Source organism: Schistocerca cancellata, chromosome 2 (genome assembly GCF_023864275.1).
Source record: "Schistocerca cancellata isolate TAMUIC-IGC-003103 chromosome 2, iqSchCanc2.1, whole genome shotgun sequence".
Lineage (NCBI taxonomy): Eukaryota > Metazoa > Arthropoda > Insecta > Orthoptera > Acrididae > Schistocerca > Schistocerca cancellata.
The window spans coordinates 668,317,835-668,342,159 of NC_064627.1; the positions used below are offsets into that span (position 1 = coordinate 668,317,835).

General features: G+C 44.5%; 1 protein-coding gene across 1 annotated transcript in view; it reads left to right on the forward strand.

Moving 5' to 3' along the window:
- Positions 1 to 24,325, forward strand: part of LOC126162383 (lysosomal acid glucosylceramidase-like) — a 193,221-nt gene that overhangs the window by 139,805 nt on the left and 29,091 nt on the right. The window contains exons 6-8 of the mRNA XM_049918853.1: positions 1,171 to 1,408; positions 8,260 to 8,404; positions 17,977 to 18,059. Of these exons, the coding sequence (XP_049774810.1) occupies positions 1,171 to 1,408; positions 8,260 to 8,404; positions 17,977 to 18,059 (466 nt within the window). The remainder of the gene's footprint in view (positions 1 to 1,170; positions 1,409 to 8,259; positions 8,405 to 17,976; positions 18,060 to 24,325) is intronic.

Genomic DNA, 24,325 nt, shown 5'->3' on the forward strand with positions numbered 1-24,325 from the left:
AGTTAGAACACCTACAGCAAGTGTTCATAGACAACGGATACTCAACAAGGGACATCCGCAAGGTGCTACATCCCTCCAGACGACCTGATACTGAGGGAGAAGAACAAGAAGAGACCAGGAGGGTAGCCTTTCTACCGTACGCGGGACCTGATCTGCTAATATCAGCAGAATACTGGCACAATATCAAGAGTGTGTTCTGCCCACCAACCAAGATCAGGGCGCTTCTTGGAACTGTGAAGGATGATCTGGGATTGAGAAAACCTGGTATCTACCATATAATATGTGAATGCGGTACGTCTTACATTTGCCTGACCACCAGGGCCTTAGACATAAGATGTAAAGAGCACCAAAGGCATACCAGGCTACGACAAGCCACTAAATCGGCAGTAGCAGAACATTGCTTGGAACTTGAGCACACCATGAATTATGATAAAACCAGGATCTTATCTCAGACCCCTAAATTTTGGGATAGCATCATCACTGAATAGATCGAAATTAAGATGACAGTGAACTTGATAAACCGGGAAGCTGGATCCCAAATAAGCACGGCGTGGAACCCTGCTTTGGACCTATTACAAAAACAACGGAAGAAAACAGAAGACCAGGAGAATGACAGGGGCGCTGGAGAAAGTCGGAACGGTCACCAACAGCAAACACAGCCTGTCATCAGTGCTAGGAACACGCCTGGTGGGTGCGGACCTAGTAAGGCACGCCATGAAACGGCCGCCACCGGGGAAAACAGCGGAAGCTGGCGCGGACGGAAGATGGAACATCTGGCGACCAACCGACAGGGTCGCAGCGGGAGCAGACGGCGTAGGGAACGACAGACACCATCCAGACATAAATACGGGATACGGCCAGACTGTCGTTCAGTCACAGGAAGCATTTGATGAAGACGCCGAGGTACGATGTCGAAATATTGTGTTAGAAAAACGCAGACCACCGGCAATACACCCGATTCGACGACATGTCAACTCGAATTATAATCACAGCTCCGCCAATGCATTAATCTTTTACACGTCGTGTACACTATACTAACGTCATTTTTACATGTGCATATCGCTATACCATGAATTTTGTCACTTCATTGTAAATGAATAAAAAAGTAAAAGGCTAAGTGATGTGGCTATGAATATGACAAACACTGTGACGGCCACGTGTCGCCTGCAGGTTCCTGAAGGAGTACAGGCGGCGCGGCGTCGACGTGTGGGCCGTGTCGCTGCAGAATGAGCCCACGTCCGGCGCCGTCGTCAACTACGGAGTCAACAGCATGGGCTGGAGCGCCCAGGGGCTGCGCCGCTTCCTCGAGGGTTTCTTGGGCCCCACGCTGCGCCGCGACTCCTCCGTGGCCAGCACCGACATCATCATAGGGGAGGACACTCGCTCGTACTTGGATTGGACCCGCCAGGTGAGGTTGGCGCGCCTCCCTGTCTTCCTCCAGGAGCTGACAGCACTGCTTGAAGTTTATTCTCCTTGACCGATTACACCAATCAGGATTAGGCTGGAAATGTGTCAACCATTCTGATCATGACAGATGTGCATCAGAGGGTGAGAGTGAAACTGCGAAGAAGGTGTATACGTGTTCCAAGCTTGAAGTGCAGGATGGGTATAATTAAACTTCCGCTACCTGAGCCAGTGCAGACGGACAAATACACTGCCCAGTCACACTAATCTGACCACCTATCAACAGCCTTAATAGCCACCTCTCTTAATGCGGACCACTAAGAGATGTGCAAGAAGTGAGTCAGTGAGGTTCTGGAAGGTGTCGACAGGGCTGTGGAGCGATGCCGAATCCAGCGTCGTGGCCAGCTGGGCTAGGTTTCTCAGTGGAGGACCCATGGTGCAAACAGCCCGACCGAGATGGTCCTTAGAGATAACTGGCTGGGTTTAAAAAAAATGTGTGTGAAATCTTATGGGACTTAACAGCTAAGGTCATCAGTCCCTAAGCTTACACACTACTTAACCTAAATTATCCTAAGGACAAACACACACACCCATGCCCAAGGGAGGACTCGAACCTCCGCCGGGACCAGCCGCACAGTCCATGACTGCAGCGCCTTGACCGCACTGGCTGGGTTTAAATCGGGGGGGGGGGGGTTTGGTGACCATGGGAGCACAGTAAAGTCATCCTGGTGATCCTCGAACCACACACATACGCTGCCTGCTGTGTGACACGTCGCACTGTCCTACTGTTAGATGGCATCGTGGCGAGAAAAACCAACTGCATGTAAGGGTGGACATCTTCCCCAAGGATAGATGCATGCTTGTATGGTCAATTGTGCCTTCCAGAATGACGAGATCACCCAGGGAATGCCACTAAAACATTCCCCAGGCTATAACGCTCCCTCTTTCGGCCTGAGCGCTAACGACGATTGCTACAGGGTGTCTACTTTCAGACGTTTAGCATTGTACACTGCAACTGCCATCTGTCTGATGGAGAGTAAAATGTGATTCATCTAAAAATACCACCTGTCGCCGCTCACTGGACGTCCAGCTGCTTTCATCGCCGATGAACTGCAGTCAGCATGATTGCGTGAACCAGGTGCCATTTGCAGAAGCCCATATGAAGCAATGTTCGCTGAACGGTCATTGACGAGATCCTGTTCGTAGTCCCTTGGTTCACCTGGGTGGTCAGTTACTCAACAGTTGCTCGTCTATTCGTCCTTACACATCTCCGCAGCTGTCGTTTTAAGGTCCGAGGTTCATTACAGTCGTCTCGGCTCCAGTTTTGCTTAGCGCCATTTTATCATGTACGGTATACTTTAACCATGGGGTCACGCAAACGGTTTACAGACTTAGCGGTTTCGAAAACCAATGATCGTTCCCTTTTGGACATCAAACAAATCGCCCCATTTCCATATTACAACGAAGACTGCAATGGAGTCTGCATCCACTTGCAATGGTGTCTGCGTCCACCTCAACATTCTTTATATATTCTCCACTGCTCGTGCTGCCACCTGGTTATGCACCTTAACGTTGAACTTTGGTGATGGTCACATTAATGTTACTTGACAGTATATTTATTGAATATGCACTCAATTTTAAAGGAATGATGTTCACCCTACGTGCTGCAGGGCTTGTGCTGTTAGCACCGCTAGTGTGATGACTAGCCGTTAGATGCCAGTACTGGTACGACGACGTAGGGTTCAAACACAAGCATCAGTGTGCATTCCACTTGAAAACAGCTCTGGACAAGGTGAGGAGGACGTTCGTAAAGCTATTTTATCAAAACAACAACAATAGTGCTCCTGCTCTTCGTGAGTATCGACGCGATGAAGGAATGCGGAGAGGTCCTCTTTCCGTCGTCCTAGGGTTGAAGAACATGATCCCAAAGTTAGAATTAACTGGCGATTTGGGAATTGCTCCATGGAGAGGCTGATGGAAAATTGCGCTACAAATTGTTGAATAAATTACTGTCGCATGGCTGGGGATGCTGGACGCAATATGCAATCTTCAAGCCTAGTCACGACAACTGGACATTCCGCCGTTAGAAAAGTGCTGCGAACAACTGTGAAATGGAATACCTTCAAGTTTCACATTACTCACCAACTTTTGCTACGTGACGCTGACTTTCGGGTAGACTTCGCTCTTACGTTTCTTGCAAAGGCTGAAGTTGGCGACATGTGACCTTGAAACATTTTGTGGATCCTACGTATAGTGCCACTATCCATCGGAATTTCGAGAAACTGTAGGGGATAAAGCAGGAATATTCCACAATATCCCACAACGAGGTCAGCGGTTTTCTACTGAAGATGACCGAGGAAAAAAATGTGTTTAGCTACACATTGAACGCCCCTCGTACTAAACGAAAAGTAGCGGAGATGAGTTGTACTACTTTGTCAATGACAATCGTTTTAAGCCGACAGGAATTGCAGCCATATTAGAAGAACTCAAAAGGAATCATCATAAAGCCATTCTTGGTATTAAATTAATTATACCCTTGTTAATTAATAATCTTCGTCTACGATATCGCAACCACTTTCCAAGCGAACACTGCAAAGGCAACTACATGCAGCTGACATGTACCCCATAAAAGTCCATTACTCACGGCGCTACATGAAGTTCCGCGTCTTCAATAGATCGAACAACACAACTCCGCAGTAGCTGTCTGTAGGCGTTTAGTGCGATCCGAAAAGCGATTTGCCTTCTTTTTTCAAAAGTCGAAATACTTCGAGTACACCGATGGCGCAGTGAGGCGTTTGTCGCACAGTGCGTGGAGAGTCCATTTCAGTATGGAGTTGGTTCTGTGATGTTTTGGGGGTGATTTTAGTACTGTGGTTTAGATCCACTCACTAAGATGGCCGTGAACATCAAATGGACTAACTATTTCATTCTCGTTGGTCAAATTTCTTATACATCTTCGTTGTGAGCGTTAGGTGGACGAGTATCCCATCTTTCATAATGCCAACAGCTCCATTCACGTAGCTGCATGCATACGTTCCTCATTCCTGGTTTGACGAACAGTCAGGCACAATATCGCACCTCAACTGGCCCAATAAATGATCCGATCTTAATACAATAGAAAATGTCTGGCATTACAGTACTTGGAACAGCAGGTAAAAGATAGGAATCATCAGCCCCCAGTATCGCAGCTCTACCCGTGGTCTAGGGATTGAGATTAAAAAAAAAAGGGATAGCGTCTTTGATTCATAATCAAAACATCTTCGGTCTCGGGTTCGAACCCCGCCACTGCCTAAATTTTGATAAATAATCAGCATTTGCGGCCGAAGACTTTCGGCATAAGAAGTCAGCCTCATTCTGCCAACGGCCTTGTCAAAGAGGGCGGAGGAGCGGATAGAGGTTCAGGGCACTCTCTTATCCTAGGGTTGGGAAATTGCCCCTAAAGGCGGAAGAATCAGCAATGATCAACGACATGAGGATGCAGAAGGCAATGGAAACCACTGCATTAAAGACACGTAACGTGTATCCACAGGACATGTGGCCTGTAATTGAAGAAGTGTCATAATGATCTCCCCATTGGCAAAAGATTCCGGAATAGTCCCCCATTCGGATCTCCGGGAGGGGACTGCCAAGGAGGAGGTTACCATGAGAAAAAGATTAAATGATCTACGAAAGGATAACGTTCTACGAGTCGGGGCGTGGAATGTCAGAAGCTTGAACGTGGTAGGGAAAATAGAAAATCTGAAAAGGGAGATGCAAAGGCTCAATCTAGATATAGTAGGGATCAGTGAAGTGAAGTGGAAGGAAGACAGGGATTTCTGGTCAGATGAGTATCGGGTAATATCAACAGCAGCAGAAAATGGTATAACAGGTGTAGGATTCGTTATGAATAGGAAGGTAGGGCAGAGGGTGTGTTACTGTGAACAGTTCAGTGACCGGGTTGTTCCAATCAGAATCGACAGCAGACCAACACCGACAACGATAGTTCAGGTATACATGGCGACGTCGCAAGCTGAAGATGAACAGATAGAGAAAGTGTATGAGGATATTGAAAGGATAATGCAGTATGTAAAGGGGGACGAAAATCTAATAGTCATGGGCGACTGGAATGCAGTTGTAGGGGAAGGAGTAGAAGAAAAGGTTACAGGAGAATATGGGCTTGGAACAAGGAATGAAAGAGGAGAAAGACTAATTGAGTTCTGTAACAAGTTTCAGCTAGTAATATCGAATACCCTGTTCAAGAATCACAAGAGGAGGAGGTATACTTGGAAAAGGCCGAGAGATACGGGAAGATTTCAATTAGATTACATCATGGTCAGACAGAGATTCCGAAATCAGATACTGGATTGTAAGGCGTACCCAGGAGCAGATATAGACTCAGATCACAATATAGTAGTGATGAAGAGTAGGCTGAAGTTCAAGACATTAGTCAGGAAGAATCAATACGCAAAGAAGTGGGATACGGAAGTACTAAGGAATGGCGAGATACGTTTGAAGTTCTCTAACGTTATAGATACAGCAATAAGGAATAGCGCAATAGGCAGTACAGTTGAAGAGGAATGGACATCTCTAAAAAGGGCCATTACGGAAGTTGGGAAGGAAAACATAGGTACAAAGAAGGTAGCTGCGAAGAAACCATGGGTAACAGAAGAAATACTTCAGTTGATTGATGAAAGGAGGAAGTACAAACATGTTCCGGGAAAATCAGGAATACAGAAATACAAGTCGCTGAGGAATGAAATAAATAGGAAGTGCAGGGAAGCTAAGACGAAATGGCTGCAGGAAAAATGTGAAGACACCAAAAAAGATATGATTGTCGGAAGGACAGTCTCAGCATACAAGAAAGTCAAAACAACCTTTGGTGACATTAAAAGCAACGGTGGTAACATTAAGAGTGCAACGGGATTTCCACTGTTAAATGCAGAGGAGAGAGCAGATAGGTGGAAAGAATACATTGGAGCCTCTATGAGGGTGAAGATTTGTGTGATGTGATAGAAGAAGAAACAGGAGTCGATTTAGAAGAGATGGGGATCCAGTATTAGAATCGGAATTTAAAAGAGCTTTGGAGGACTTACGGTCAAATAAGGCAGAAGGTATAGATAACATTCCATCAGAATTTCTAAAATCATTGGGGGGAGTGGCAACAAAACGACTATTCACGTTGGTGTGTAGAATATATGAGTCTGGCTATATACCATCTGACTTTCGGGAAAGCATCATCCACACAATTCCGAAGACGGCAAGAGCTGACAAGCGCGAGAATTATCGCACGATCAGCTTAACAGCTCATGCATCGAAGCTGCTTACAAGAATAATATACAGAAGAATGGGAAAGAAAGTTGAGAATGCGCTAGGTGACGATCAGTTTGGCTTTAGGAAAAGTAAAGGGACGAGAGAGGCAATTCTAACGTTACGGCTAATAATGGAAGCAAGGCTAAAGAAAAATTAAAACACTTTCACAGGATTTGTCGACCTGGAAAAAGCGTTCGACAATATAAAATGGTGCAAGCTGTTCGAGATTCTGAAAAAAGTAGGGGTAAGCTATAGGGAGAGACGGGTCATATACAATATGTACAACAACCAAGAGGGAATAATAAGAGTGGACGATCAAGAACGAAGCGCTCGTATTAAGAAGGGTGTAAGACAAGGCTGTAGCCTTTAGCCCCTACTCTTCAATCTGTACATCGAGGAAGCAATGATGGAAATAAAAGAAAGGTTCAGGAGTGGAATTAAAATACAAGGTGAAAGGATATCAATGATACGATTCGCTGATGACATTGCTATCCTGAGTGAAAGTGAAGAAGAATTAAATGATCTGCTGAACGGAATGAACAGTCTAATGAGTACACAGTATGGTTTGAGAGTAAATCGGAGAAAGACGAAGGTAATGAGAAGTAGTAGAAATGAGAACAGCGAGAAACTTAACATCAGGATTGATGGTCACGAAGTGAATGAAGTTAAGGATTTCTGCTACCTAGGCAGTAAAATAACCAATGACGGACGGAGCAAGGAGGACATCAAAAGCAGACTCGCTATGGCAAAAAAGCCATTTCTGGCCAAGAGAAGTCTACTAATATCAAATACCGGCCTTAATTTGAGGAAGAAATTTCTGAGGATGTACGTCTGGAGTACAGCATTGTATGGTAGTGAAAAATAGACTGTGGGAAAACCGGAACAGAAGAGAATCGAAGCATTTGAGATGTGGTGCTATAGACGAATGTTGAAAATTAGGTGGACTGATAAGGTAAGGAATGAGGAGGTTCTACGCAGAACCGGAGAGGAAAGGAATATGTGGAAAACATTGATAAGGAGAAGGGACAGGATGATAGGACATCTGCTAAGACATGAGGGAATGACTTCCATGGTACTAGAGGGAGCTGTAGAGGGCAAAAACTGTAGAGGAAGACAGAGATTGGAATACGTCAAGCAAATAATTGAGGACGTAGGTTGCAAGTGCTACTCTGAGATGAAGAGGTTAGCACAGGAAAGGAATTTGTGGCGGGCCGCATCAAACCAGTCAGTAGACTGATGAAAAAAAAAAAAAAAGGGATAAAGTCATCCATGAGTCGCTTCAGCAGCAAATGGCATATCAGGATAATCTTGTGACTCTCTTTCTCATCGAACTGTAGCCATTACTAAGGGTAGACCGGGTGCTTCATGGTATTGGTGTGATGTCTCTGTGGAGTGCCTAATTTTTCATCTGGTGCGTTTATCTACAGTTGATTCCATTTTCATGAACTGATGATGTATATTTCGGAAACTAGTCATAAGGAATAATGGAATATTGAGCACACTGAAATCAGAGCAATTTCCTGTTAGTGGTAAGAAAAGTAGTAGTAAGCTGCACGTGGTCCACAGATCCTGAACGGCGCGGCAGCGCGGCGGCTGACTAGCGGCGTGGCGGTGCACTGGTACCAGGACTCCACCACCGGCCCCGCCGGGCTGGACGACCTGCACCGAAACCACAGCGACCTCTTCATCCTCTACACGGAGGCCTGCTACGGTAAGTGCCCCCCCCCACCCCCCCCCCCCACTGGGGCCTATGTCTCTGACTACCCGTAGAGCAGCACTGTGCTGCCTAAATAAGCTGGGTAGCCAATACACACACCAAACGTCCTGAAGTACTTGTTTGATGTATTCTGGTGTGTGTCCCCCTTCATTTTTTTTGCAATGTGTGCCTCCCTCTAGTACCATGGAAGTTGTAGTACCATGGAAGTCATTTCTCGTGTCTCGATGTATGTAGTAATATTCTGTCCTTCCATCCAGATTGTGTCAGCCCATCACAGCCAATGTTTCTGAACATCAGGAAATAACTTCTATGGTACTACAGATAGCTGAATCACTGGCAGTGGGTTCGCTTCACAAACTGTTGTAAGACTTAAGAGACGCCTGATGAGTGTCGTTGAAGGCTTTGGAGATGGTAGGTAGCAATGCACAGGCCCACGGAAGGATTCTGCACCAGTCACGTTTAACGCCGATTTCTATTTATTTATTTTTGGTCATCTGTACTCAGACTAGTTTCATGGTGCCTACTACGACTTCTGTCTTGTGCCAACCTCTCAAAGTAGCATTTACCCCGAACCTTCTCAATTATTTGTTGTATATATTTCAACCACTGTCTCCTCTACAGTTTTGCCTTCAACAGCAGTACCATGGAAGTTACTCATTGAAGCCATAAAACTTCTGCTATCATAGGTCTGAATCATGTGTTACCACTAACAAGAAGCAATAGGACGATAGGACATTTGCTAAGACAGCAGGGAATATGTTCCATAGTGCTACAGGAACGGGCCTGTATCACTTATTACAACCAAGAACAAAGGACAGAACGACAGAGCATTTGTGATCAGGAAATAACTTCCATGGTACCAGAGAAAACCAAACAGGGCAAAAAAATGTAAGGGGAAGACATACTGTTATACAACCGACGAATAATTCAGGATCTTTGGCGCAGATCGTACAACGAAATTGGCAAAAGAGAGAAAATCGTTGAGGTCCATACTAGACCAGTCAGAAAACTCGTGGCATTACGAATAAATCATGTACGGGCGTTGGAAGTGTTTCATCCCTATCGAGTATTATTGTAGGTGTGTGAAGTGCCAAGACAAGATCTTTCAGCCTCCTGTCGAGTTCCACAGTCAGCAAAAAAAATGGTTCAAATGGCTCTGAGCACTATGGGACTTAACATCTGTGGTCATCAGTCCCCTAGAACTTAGAACTACTTAAACCTAACTAACCTAAGGACATCACACACATCCATGCCCGAGGCAGGATTCGAACCTGCGACCGTAGCAGTCGCGCTACAGTCAGCATTTCAGCTGGTTATGCTTGGGAATTTCGAGACCATACTGTGAACTCCTTCCCTTAGAAGTTAGGAATAAACTTAACAGAATATCCTACGGTATTAGCATACTTAAACCCAACTGGGAATGTTTGGCATCATTTCAAATTTGCTCTGTCTTGTCGCAATGACGCTGCTCACAACACATATCTTCCGGAGGGCTGCAGCCAAGGGACCGAGCGAGGTGGCGCAGTGATTAGCAAACTAGGGTCGCATTCGGCAGGACGACGGTTCAGATTTCTTACGGTTATCCAGATACAAGTTTTCCGTGATTTACGTAAATCACTCCAGGCAGCTGCCACTGCGCTTCCTTAGGAAGGGCGCAGCCGCTTTCCATTCACGCCTTTGAAACAATTCTACCTTGTGCTCCGTCTGTAATGGCCTCGATATCGATGGGACTACAGATTATAATCTTCCTTCCTTTTCCAGCTGAGGAGTGGGACAGCCTAGAATAGCAATGGCTTACACACCTGAGGACAGCATGTCGCTGACGATCTAAGCATGTTACAAATCACAGACTGAAGCAACACTTTTTTGAATATTACTCAAAAGGAGATTTTGATTTCAAAGATGTGCACTTTCGAATAGGCGGCCTTTATTATGATTAATGATTGTTTTTATTCAACAGTAAAGTTTATTTGTTAGTTTCATAACGCTTATTCTTTCATTCGCCTCTTGAATCTAAGTCCACACACATGCTAAAAAGCCGGCCGTGGTGGCCAAGCGGTTAAAGGCGCTACAGTCGCAGGTTCGAATCCTGCCTCGGGCATGGATGTGTGTGATGTCCTTAGGTTAGTTAGGTTTAAGTAGTTCTAAGTTCTAGGGGACTGATGACCTTAGAAGTTAAGTCCCATAGTGCTCAGAGCCATTTGAACCATTTTTGAACATGCTAAAATACACAGATGATGCAAATCTTTTTTTTCAGCAGTTTATTTATTTAAGGGATACCCCATAAAAAGATGGGAAAAAGATGTGACAAAATATTTAAAACTTTGAAGATTGGTAAAGTTCATCGTCAGAAACTACTTTCCCCAGGAAAGATGTACACTGCTTGACAAAAAGAGTAAAGCACCCAGAAGCAAGGGAGCAAACGATACGAAATTTCACGGGTTATTTCGGTGGTGAGAATATAGAGTCAAATTTACAAAGAACTTGTAAGTATGAGACCAACTGTCAGTATGATGCCACAGCTCCTACGGCCTAGATTCATGCACCGATTCGGTTGGTGAGGGTGTAATAAAGCCACGGTATCCTTTCCTGAAGCAAGGTCGCCTACAAATATTGCCCTTGATTTCCTGGATATTGCCAATGGGATAGATTTGGCGTCCGAACTGGCCCCACGCATCTTCTGTCAGCGACAGATATAGGGATCTTACTGGCCATAGGATTGCCTCGAAATCACGCACGCAGTTCAGAGCGATACCTGCCATGTGCAGACGAACTTGAGCCTGTTGAAAAATGGCACCACTATACTGTTGCCTGGGAGGTAACGCAAGAAGGTGTATGATGTCCGTCAGGTAGCAGTGTGCGGTCAGTGTTTCCTCAGTCACTCCTACCCATGACGTGAAGTCATAACCACGTCTGTCCACACCATGGTGCCAGGTGAAACACCACTGCATCTCTGCAAAACACTGGAAGAATGGGACCTCTTCCCAAGTCGCCTGCATACTCCCCAATTCTATTCAATACCTCCTCATTTGTTATGTGATCTACCCATCTAATCTTCAGCAATCTTCTGTAGCACCATATTTCGAAAGCTTCTGTTCTCTTCCTGTCTAAACTATTTATCGTTCACGTTTCACTTCAATAGTTGGCTACACTCCACACAAATGCTTTCAGAAACGACTTCCTGACAGTTAAATTTATATTCGATGTTAACAAATTTCTCTTCTTCAGAAACTCTTTCCTTGCCATTGCCAGCCTACATTTTGTATCCTCTCTACTTCGATCATCATCAGTTATTCTTCTTCCCAGATAGCAAAACTCATTTACTACTTTACGTTTCTCATTTCCTAACCTAATTCCCTCAACATTACCTGATTTAATTCTACTACATTCCACTATCCTCGTTTTGTTTTGTTGATGCTCATCTTAGATACTCCTTTCAAGACATTCTCCATTCCGTTCAACTGCTATTCTAAGTCCTTGGCTGTGTCTGGCAGAATTACAATGTCGTCGACAAACCTAAAAGTTTTTATTTCTTCTCCATGGATTTTAATACCTACTCCAAATTTTTCTTTTGTTTCTTTTACTGCTTGCTCAATATACAGATTGAATAACATCGGGGATAAGTTATACCCCTGACTCGCTCCCTTCCCAAACACTGCTTCCCTTTCATGCCCCTCGACTCTTATAACTGCCATCTGGTTTCTCTAAAAATTGTAAATAGCCTTTCGCTACTTGTATTTGACCCTTGTCACCTTCAGAATTTGAAAGAGAGTATTCCAGTCAACATTGTCAAAAGCTTTCTCTAAGTCTACAAATGCTAGAAACGTAGGTTTGCCCTACCTTAATGTATTTTCTAAGATAAGTCGTAGGGTCAGTATTGTCACACGTGTTCCAACATGTCTACAGAAGCTAAACTGATCTTCCCCGAGGTCGGCTTCCACCAGTTTTTCCATTCGTCTGTAAAGAGTTCTTGTTAGTATTTTGCAACTGTGGCTTATTAAACCGATAATTCGGTAATTTTCACATCTGTCAACGCCTGCTTTCTTTGGGATTGGAATTATTATATTCTTCTTGAAGTTTGTGGGTATTTCGCCTGTCTTATACATCTTTCTCACCAGATGGTAGAGTTTTGACAGGGCTGACTTTTCTAAGGCCTACAGTACTTCTAATGGAATGTTGTCTAGTCCCGGGGCCTTGTTTCGACTTAGGTCTTTCAGTGCTCTGTCAAACTCTTCACGCAGTATCATATCTCCCATTTCATCTTCATCTACATCCTCTTTCATTTCCATAATATCGTCCTCAAGAACATTGCCCTTGTATAGACCCTGTATATACTTCTTCCACCTCTCTGCTTTCCCTTCTTTTCTTGGAACTGGGTTTCCATCTGAGCACTTAATATTCATGCAAGTGGTTCTCTTTTCTCCAAAAGTCTCTTTAATTTTCCTGTAATCAGTATCTATCTTACCCCCTAGTGATATACGCCTCTACATACTTCCTTTTGTTCTCTAGCCATCCCTGCTTAGCCATTTTGCACTTCCTTTCGTCCTCATTTTGGAGATGTTTGTATTCCTTTTTGCCTGCTTCATTTACTGCATTTTTGTATTTTCTCTTTTCGTCAATTAACTTCGATATCGCTTCTGTTACCCAAGCATTTCCACTAGCACTCGTCCTTTTACCTACTTGATCCTCTGCTGCCTTCACTATTTCGTCTCTCAAAGCTAACCATTCTTCTTCTTCAGTATTTCTTTCCCTCATTCTTGTCAATTGTTCCCTAATGCTCTCCCTGAAACTCTGTACAACGTCTGGTTCTCTCAGTTTATCCAAGTCCCATCTCCTTAAATTACCATCTTTTTGCAGTTTCTTCAGTTTTAATCTACAGTTCACAACCAATAGATTGTGGCCAGAGTCCACATCTGCCCCTGGAAATGTCTTACAACTTAAAACCTGGTTCCTAAACCTCTGTCTTACCATTTCAACAGGTACCATTCAGTCAGAATGCAAGGTGTGATTTTTGTCGAGAGAATGGCACTGGAACTTCTGTAACTCGAAACATTCGACAATAGCAACAACAGTTTCTAGATTCTAGTTGTTTACGTAAGCAGAAGTCCACAGGCCGCCTCCATGTGCTCGTATAGTTCATAGAGCACATTCAACAGAGTTGTGCACATAGTCCACAGTTGTTGACTTGTCACACCAACTGAGAGACAGCCATTCCTCTCTCGTGACCATGGAATATTTTAGCCATATATCGTATTTTAACAAGAAAAGATTCAGCCAAAATATGTGTACAAGCAAGCCTGTCTGCACTACTAAATGCCAATGAGGATATTTTGAGAAAATGATGTGTTTGGAAACTTTCCCACAGAGTAATCACTTGATTGTCGACCAAGGTGCACACAAGTGATAATCGCTTGTCTGGAGGTCAATAGGCGAAGGCTTGGGACCGCACACATCGTAGAGAAGATTTGACTAACCTATGCTTTAGATGGAAATAAATATGGACACATGGCAACAGAATGTTCGAGAAGGCCAGAAAGACAATGAAGGAGTCGGGTTTGTACCCGAGTGGAAAAGACCCTTAAGAAGCGTATAAAAGTGAAGCCATAGTCAGTATCAAAACAGGATAAAAGAAGTGTCCAAGCAGTAGCTAGCCAGTGGAGTCGAGGCAGGAGCCAGCGACACCTGTTGCCAGCATGAGCTACTGATGGAGCAGTAGGTAGTCATCCACGAGAAGATAGTATTACTCCAGGCCGTTTGACTGCGTACATACGTAGCAAGCTACAAAAGTTTGTAACACCTTCATGTTTCATTGAACAGTGATGAGCAGAGACAGTCTGTCTCGAACAGCAGTGTAGCGGATTTCATTTTTCAGTAGCACTTGTCTCGTGTAAATTAGGCCAAGTGGCCAGTGCTATAATATATAGGGCAAGTGGCCATTGATTTAGTAGCTAGGAAAAGTGGCAATTAATTCAGTAGACAGCAGAACAGGTGGCAACGATAGCACTCGTTTCTGAGCTGGGCACCTCAGGTACTACATCTAATAGGGATTACAACAAGAATGAAGGTGGCTCTTCTCCCTTCCTGGTGTGAAGCCCTTCTGCAGTAGGACAGAATAACAGTGAATTAATAGTGAGTGGGCTTCCAGTTGAATTGAATGTATTAGAGAACTTTTTGGTCATATGCCTCGCATATAAATATGTGTAATGGTAAATAATCGTGTTTAAAGAATTCATATCATCTTGCTACTTTGAAAAATCACCATCGCTGTCAGTGGTCCTTCTCTGTTCCCTAGAACCAATCCTAAATAACCAAGGACGCTATGCTCCCTCTCGACTTCTTTATAAAGGTTAGTTAGTGGAAACCAACTATCACAACAGAACAATGTTGTCGTCAACGTTCTGCCTGCGGCACGCAGGCCACACCAACTCTACACTGGTAGCTTGGAACTGTGCTGGAACAGGAAGGGGCCCCATGTCTTTCTGGCGTGTGTTGTGGAGAAGTTCGAGTTTCAAAGCGTACAGGATTCTACGACCACAAGCCCGTAATGGAAGTGGCAAAACACAATGCGTAGAGTTTTATGAATTAGCTGTGGACGAGGAAGTGGAAGAAAATTTCCTTTCAGGTTTAATGTTTAGGGGCCTAGTGAGGAGGCTGCTTTCCATTTAAGTGGAAACGTGAACTGACACAGCATACGAGTATAGAGAAAAAAGCAGAGCATTAGAGAGTTTCCAGAGCTTCATGTGTTTGGATGTGTTTCCCGACGGAAGAATTACGGCCAGTTCACTTTTATCGTGAAGATTGTTACAGGAATCACGTATGTTTCGGATGTGGTAGTTTCCACTATTGCAAAAACATTCCGGAAGTTTCATTTTTCACACGACTGAGCAGAAACTCCTTGGCAGGTACACATAAGAGCATTTCTTAACAATGGCCGGTCTCAACCATCGAACGACCGAAAGGAGCGTAGGCATCTCTCGAATTCACCCACTGGTCTCCAATGTCGCATGATCTCATAGTAACGTTCTTTTTTTCCTAGGCACTTGTCAAAGGCAGTTTCTGTGTGGCTCCCCTTCCAACAGCTTTGGAGAAAATGTGACATCGCTTAAAAACTGCAGCGATTGCAGTATCTCCAGACATTCCTTCCTGAAGTATGGGAGGATTTTCACTATTTTCTGCGTTTTTCTCATGTGCCTGGTGGAGTACACGGTAGAGGTTAATGAAAGATCAATGAAAACATTGACTCTAAACGTACTTGTAGAAGGTACCCCAAGATTTTATGTGCATGCATGTATGACATATACCCTCGTAAATTAGTTCTTTTTAAACTAACCCTCGAGCGGGTGCGCCTGTGTATAAAGTGCACCAACTAAAAATAAAATGATTTTATGCGGTTCCATTTTTTTTCACAGCTGATTTTATGCGGTTCCATTTTTTTTCACAACAGCAAACCTATACCTATTCCTTCAGTATTGCTTCAATTAACACAGCGATAAAGTCTGTTGTCGTACGTCCAAGTGAGCAGTAGTAATATAAAATACTAAGCAAGCTAGACGACAAAAATTTACGATCAGTTCAAAAAAGTGACCCCCAGTTACGAACTAGCAACATAATCCCACATTGAGACAATTGTCTATGAGATACACTACTGGCCATTAAAATTGCTACACCAAGAAGAAATGCAGATGATAAACGGGTATTCATTGGACAAGTATATTATACTAGAACTGACATGTGATTACATTTCCACGCAATTTGGGTGCATAGATAGTGAGAAATCAGTACCCAGAACAACCACCTCTGGCTGTAATAACGGCCTTGATACGCCTGAGTCAAACACAGCTTGGATGGCGTGTACAGGTACAGCTGCCCATGCAGCTTCAACGCGATACCACAGCTCATCAAGAGTAGTGACTGGCGTATTGTGACGAGCCAGTTGCTCGGTCGCCATTGACCAGGCGTTTTCAATTGGTAAGAGATCTGGAGAATGTGCTGGCCAGGGCAGCAGTAGAATATTTTCTGTATCCAGAAAGGCTCGTACAGGACCTGCAACATGCGGTCGTGCATTATCCTACTGAAATGTAGGGTTTCGCAGGGATCGAATGAATGGTAGAGCCACGGGTAGTAACACATCTGAAATGTAACGTCCACTGTTCAAAGCGCCGTCAATGCGAAGAAGAGGTGACCGAGACGTGTAACCAATGGCACCCCATATCATCGCGCCGGGTGATACGCCAGTATGGCGATGACGAATACACGCTTCCAATGTGCGTTCACCGCGATGTCATCAAACACAGATGCGACTATCATGATGCTCTAAACAGAACCTGGATTCATCCGAAGAAATGACGTTTTGCCATTCATGCACCCCGGTTCGTCTTTGAGTACACCATCGCAGGCGCTCCTGTCTGTGATGCAGCGTCAAGAGTAACCGCAGCCATGGTCTCCGAGCTGATAGTCCATGCTGCTGCAAACGTCGTCGAACTGTTCGTGCAGATGGTTGTTGTCTTGCAAACGTCCCCATCTGTTGATTCAGGGATCGGGACGTGGCTGCACGATCCGTTACAGCCATGCGGATAAGATGCTTGTCATCTCGACTGCTAGTGATACGAGGCCGTTGGGATCCAGCACGGCGTTCCGTATTATTACCATCCTGAAACCACCGATTCCGTATTCCGTTAACAGTTATTGGATCTCGACTAACGCGAGCAGCAATGTCGCGATACGATAAACCGCAATCGCGATAGTCTACAATTCGAACTTTATCAAAGTCGGAAACGTGATGGTACGCATTTCTCGTCCTTACACGAGGCATCGCAACAACGTTTCAGCAGGCAACGCGTGGCAACTGCTGTTTGTGTATGAGAAATCGGTTGGAAACTTTCCTCGTGTCAGCATGTTGTAGGTGTTGCCACCGGCGCCAAGCTTGTGTGAATGCTCTGAAAAGCTAATCATTTGCATATCACAGCATCTTCTTCCTGTCGGTTAAATTTCGTGTCTGTAGCACGTCATCTTCGTGGTGTAGCAATTTTAATGGCCAGTAGTGTAATTAGTGATCGATTAGGCAGCTGACCGAGATCTGATGCAAGTGCATTGCTTAATGCTTCGAATGCGTCACTGCTGTCTCTTTAACACATGTCCTTGGCAACAGAGAGGTTATTTATTTCATTATTGGTTAACAAAACAGTAGTTTTGCTCATATTATGTATGTTTATTTTCTCCTTGCTTAAATTAACTAAGATTAAACTGTGATTTTGATCATACATGCCTTAACTTGGTATAATAAGGAAACCTATTCTTTTCATGTGCACAACGTGCGCCGCGCGCCCGCTCGCGTTATAAGAAACGGTACGACCGCTCGAGGGTTAAAGACTTTGTACACCAATGTGGAACTTAAAATTTGCCCAAAGTTTCTATTTTCAATAGTGCACAAGATACGATCTTGCGATATCAGATGAACTCTTTTTGAAACAACCTGTACATAAGTAATACATTGATAGTTCTGACATAAATAATAGATAATTTACATCATGCCTGACAGGCGTCGACCACGCGTATCCGTGTTGCAGGTCCGTTCTTCGGCAGCGGCTACCCGACGGTGAGGCTGGGATCGTGGGAACGGGCAGAGAACTACACCAGCGACATCATACAGGTAAAACACGCTGTCTGAGCGCGCTGTGCTCCTACATATGCAGTGTACGGACGTACCACACACCTATCAAGCAAGATACTAGACATGTTTATAGTACTGGTAGGTAATTTGTGCACATCACTTCTGGCGCTGCAGTCCGGAACCGCGGGACTGCTACGGTCGCAGGTTCGAATCCCGCCTCGGGCATGGGTGTGTGTGATGTCCTTAAGTCAGTTAGGTTCAAGTAGTTCTAAGTTCTAGGGGACTTATGACCTAAGGTGTTGAGTCCCATAATGCTCAGAGCCATTTGAACCATTTTTTTTGCACATCACTGCCACCTTAAATAATAACCCTGACGGTACGTTAAAGAATATGATTAAGTGCATTTCGCTTCAACTGGGTAAATACGAAGAAATGTACAGGCTAGATATAGATGAACAGCAAAACTGTTTTGGTATTTTCTTTAGGGGTTGCGAAGCAACTCAAATTGCTTGATACGGGCAAGTCTTCAGGTCCACATTGTATACCGATTAGGTTCCTTTCAGATTACGCTGATACAATAGCTCCCTACTTATCAATCATATACAACCGCTCGCTCACCGATAGATCTGTACCTACAGATTGGAAAATTGCGCAGGTCGCACCAGTGTTTAAGATGGGTAGTAGTAGTAATCCATCGAACTACAGACCTATATCATTGACGTCGGTTTGCAGTAGGGTTTTGGAGCATATACTGTAGTCAAACATTATGAATCACCTCGAAGCGAACGATCTATTGATACGTAATCAGTATGGTTTCAGAAAACATCGTTCTTGTGCATCGCAGCTAGCTCTATATTCGCACGAAGTAATGGCCGCTATCGACAAGGGATCTCAAGTTGATTCCGTATTTCTAGATTTCCGGAAAGCTTTTGACACCGTTCCTCACAAGCGACTTCTAATCAAGCTGCGGGCCTATGGGGTATCGTCTCAGTTGTGCGACTGGATTCGTGATTTCCTGTCAGGAAAGTCGCAGTTCGTAGTAATAGACGACAAATCATCGAGTAAAACTCAAGTGATATCAGGTGTTCCCCAGGGAAGCGTCCTGGGACCTCTGCTGTTCCTGATCTATATAAATGACCTGGGTGACAATCTAAGCAGTTCTCTTAGGTTGTTCGCAGATGATGCTGTAACTTACCGTCTAGTAAGGTCATCCGAAGACCAGTATCAGTTTCATAGCGATTTAGAAAAGATTTCTGTATGGTGTGGAAGATGAAAGTTGACGATAAATAACGAAAGTGTGAGGTGATCCACATGAGTGGCAAAATAAATCCGTTGGAATTCGATTACTCGATAAATAGTACAATTCTCAAGGCTGTCAATTCAACTAAGTACCTGGGTGTTAAAATTACGAACAACTTCAGTTGGAAAGACCACATAGATAATATTGTGGGGAAGGCGAGCCAAAGGTTGCGTTTCATTGGCAGGACACTTAGAAGATGCAACAAGTCCACTAAAGAGACAGCTTACACTACACACGTTCGTCCTCTGTTAGAATATTGCTGCGCGGTGTGGGATCCTTACCAGGTGGGATTGACGGAGGACATCGAAAGGGTGCAAAAAAGGGCAGCTCGTTTTGTATTATCACGTAATAGGGGAGAGAGTGTAGCAGATATGATACGCGAGTTGGGATGGAAGTCATTAAAGCAAAGACGTTTTCCGTCGCGGCGAGATCTATTTACGAAATTTGAGTCACCAACTTTCTCTTCCGAATGCGAAAATATTTTGTTGAGCCCAACCTACATAGGTAGGAATGATCATCAAAATAAAATAAGAGAAACAGCTCGAACAGAAAGGTTTAGGTGTTCGTTTTTCCCGCGCGCTGTTCGGGAGTGGAATGGTAGGGAGATAGTATGATTGTGGTTGAGTGAACCCTCTGCCAAGCACTTAAATGTGAATTACAGAGTAATCATGTAGATGTAGATGAGCCGCAGAGAAATACTGATTAGGTGAACACTGCAAAACATTTCCCTGTGGCTCACTCATAAAGCAAGCATCATAGATCTCACGTGAAAAGATTTTGGATAAAACAGTGGTAACTTATTGTTGTTTAGTTGTGAGGAAGTTGTTACCGTGTTACAGTCTTATTCAATACTCTTTGAAAATATTCCGTGTTTTGCATTGTAGCGCTACACATAATTGGTTCAAATGGCTCTGAGCACTATGGGACTTAACATCTGCCGGCCGCGGTGGCCGAGCGGTTCTAGCCGCTTCAGTCCGGAACCGCGCAACTGCTACGGTCGCAGGTTCGAATCCTGCCTCGAGCATGGATGTGTGTGATGTCCTTAGGTTAGTTAGTTGTAAGTAGTTTTAAGTTCTAGGGGACTGATGGCCTCAGTTGTTAAGTCCCATAGCGCTCAGAGCTATTTTAACTTAACATCTGAGGTCATCAGTCCCCTAGAACTTAGAACTAATTAAACCAAAGTAACCTAAGGACATCACACACATCCATGCCCGAGGCAGGATTCGAACCTGCGACCGTATCAGTCGCGCGGTTCCGGACTGAAGCGCCTAGAACCGCTTGACCACAACGGCCGGCACTACACATAATTGCCCTCAAAGGTATGAGAAGTAGTCACTAGGCTGTGATGGTATTCCTGTACTTTGACGGTGAGGCCAAGATTAGTATTAGTGAAACGGCGAACAACGGATTCCTGGAGACGCTACAGTGGGTAACATTGTAGTTATCCTCTAACATCGTTTTACGGATGCTGCCGGAGGAAAGGCGCTGGCTCATCGAAAACGGAGCGGCGCAACAAGGAGCGATGTCATCCGTGCCCACCACTGAGTATCAGCGGATCAGGGCTGTCGGATGCGTTCCACCTCTCAATCAGGTGCAGTTAGTGAGGAAATGGATTACCTATATGTTAGTCCACTCTGGGTAACGTGAATGTTGACCAACAAGAATAAACGGGCAAGAGAAACAAAAATCATCATCTTGTTACACCACTTCATACTAGAAGCAGAGCAGCAGTTAAGTGGCATCGTGACCGAAGATAGCACGTGAGTTCATTTATTTGAACCTGAATCAAAAATCAATGTCAAAAAGGCTTCACAGAATCTCAACAAAAAAAAAAAAAATTCTGCCATCTGCAGCGATAGTAAAGAAGAAGAGCTATTCTTGGGTCAGCAGGAGAATCTTTTCGAAAATGGGCGAAAGATCATTATTACCCTACACGAAAACATGTTCTACATCTATCTATATCTACAAGTATGTACTCTGCAAACGACTGTGAAGTGTATGGTAGAAGGTACGTCCCATTATACCAGTTAGTAGCGTTTCTTCCCGTTCATTCACATGTGGAATGCGGGAAGAAAGAACATTTATATGCCTCCATCCGTGCTGTAATAAATAAAAACTTGTCCTCACAATCGCTATGCGAGCGATACGTAGGTGGTTTTAGTTTATTACCAGAGTCACAATTTACAGCCGGTTCTTGAAACTTTATAAGCAGGCTTCATTTGGAGAGTTTATGTCTATCTTCAAGAGTCTGCCAGCTCAATTGCTTCAGTATCTCTGTGACACTCTCCCACGTATCAAAACAAACATGTGGCCATTCATGCTGCCCCTCTTCGTAGAAGGCAACGACCTTGCCGCAGTGGATACACCGATTCCCGTCAGATCATCGAAGTTAAGTGCTGTCGGGCGTGCCCGGCACTTGGACGGGTGACCGTCCGGGCCACCATGCGCTGATGCCATTTTTCGGGCTTCACTCAGGCTCATGATGCCAATTGAGGAGCTACTTGACCGAATAGTAGTGGATCCAGTCAAAGAAAACCATCATAATGACCGGGAGAGTGGTGTGCTGACCACACACCCCTCGTATCTGCATCCTCTACTGAGGATGACACGGCGGTCGGTTGGTCACGATGGGTCACTTGTGGCCTGAAGACGGAGAGCTTCTCCGTATACGTTCAGTATCCCCTGTTACCCCTCTCTGGTACGGGCCCCACATGCATGAGCAATATTCTAGAATGCGTCATGTGAGTGATATGTAAGTAATCTCCTTTGTGGGTGATTGCATTTCCCCAATATTCTACCAATAAACCAAGCTACCGCCTGCTTTTCCCATGATTGAAACTAAGCGATCATGCCATTTCAAATCGTACAAAGTGCTACACCCAGGTATCTTTATGGGTTAACCGACCCCAAAAATGGTTCAAATGGTTCTAAGCACTATGGGACTTTACATCTGAGGTCGTCAATCCCCTAGACTAAGAACTACTTAAACCTAACTAACCTTAGGACATCACACACATACATGCCTGAGGCAGGATTCGAACCTGCGACTGTAGCAGCAGCGCATTTCCGGACTGAAGTGCCTAGAACCGTTCAGCCACAGCGGCCGGCGACCGATTCAAATAGTGACTCATTGATATTACTGTCAGAGAAAACTACGTCTTTTTCGTTTTGTGAAGTAGACAATTTTACATTTCTGAACATTTAAGACAAGTTGCCAATCTTTGAATCACTTTGAAATCTTATCAATATCAGACTGAATATTTATGGGGCTTCTTTCTGGCAGTGCTTCATTGCAGATGACTGCATTCTATGCTTACTATTAATATTGTTCACAAGCTCTTTAACATGCAACATGAATAGCAAAAGGACCAACACACTACCCTGGTGCACATCTGAAGTTACTTGTACATCTATCGATGGCTCTCCAACCAAAATAACTTGCTATGTTGTCCTACCAAAAAATACTCAATCTACTCACAAATTTCGCCTGGTACTTTATACAATCGTACTTTTGATAATAAGCGTAGATGTGGTACTGAGTCAACGGCTTTTCGGAAATCAGAAAGTATTGCATCTACCTGACGACCTTAATCCAAAGCTTTCAGTATGTCATGCGAGAAAAGAGCGAGTTGGGTTTCACGTGATCGTTGTTAACGGAACCAATGCTGACTGACATGGAGGAGGTCGTTCTGTTTGAAATCTGTAGTTAAGTTTGCTCTCAGAATATGTTATACAACAATTATATCTCAAGGATAATCGACGGTAGCAGTATGGATCACTTCCACTACCCTTCTTGTAAAGAGTTGTGAGCTGTGCTTTCTTTTAAATACTGGACATGGTTTTCAGGGGATAAGAGAGAGTAACTCAGCCGCAAATTCAATATAGAACCACAGGGATTCATCAGGCCCTGGAGCTTTGTTCAATTTTAACGATTTTAGATGTTTCTCAACACCACTGACACTAATACTTATGTCATTAGTCCTTCCAGTGTTACAAGGATTAAATTTGGGCAATTCTCTTGAGTTTTCCCTTCTAAAGGAACACTTGAAAACGGAGTTAAGCATTTCAGCATTTGCTTTGATACTCTCAATTTGGGGTCTCATCCGCAAGGAATGGAGCACTATCTTTGGTGCCACTAACAGCCTTTACACGCGATCAGAATTCCCTTGGGTTTTCTGAAAGATCACCTGACAATATCCTCCAACGTTAGTCACTGAAGGCTTCACGCATTGCTCTCTTGGTAGCCAAAAGGGTTTCATTTAGCATCTCTCTGTCTACAGCCCTATGCTTTGTTTTACACCTATGATGCAGGTCTCTCTTTCTTTAGAAGTTTCTTTACAATGACTGTATACCATTGAGGGTCCCTCCAATTACGAGCCGTTCAACTACACTCCTGGAAATTGAAATAAGAACACCGTGAATTCATTGTCTCAGGAAGGGGAAACTTTATTGACACATTCCTGGGGTCAGATACATCACATGATCACACTGACAGAACCACAGGCACATAGACACAGGCAACAGAGCATGCACAATGTCGGCACTAGTACAGTGTATATCCACCTTTCGCAGCAATGCAGGCTGCTATTCTCCCATGGAGACAACATCGATGTACTGTGGAGACCTCACGCCCCACGTGTTGAGCATTTCGGCGGTACGTCCACCCGGCCTCCCGCATGCCCACTATACGCCCTCGCTCAAAGTCCGTCAACTGCACATACGGTTCACGTCCACGCTGTCGCGGCATGCTACCAGTGTTAAAGACTGCGATGGAGCTCCGTATGCCACGGCAAACTGGCTGACACTGACGGCGGCGGTGCACAAATGCTGCGCAGCTAGCGCCATTCGACGCCCAACACCGCGGTTCCTGGTGTGTCCGCTGTGCCGTGCATGTGATCATTGCTTGTACAGCCCTCTCGCAGTGTCCGGAGCAAGTATGGTGGGTCTGACACACCGGTGTCAATGTGTTCTTTTTTCCATTTCCAGGAGTGTATGTACGTAACTA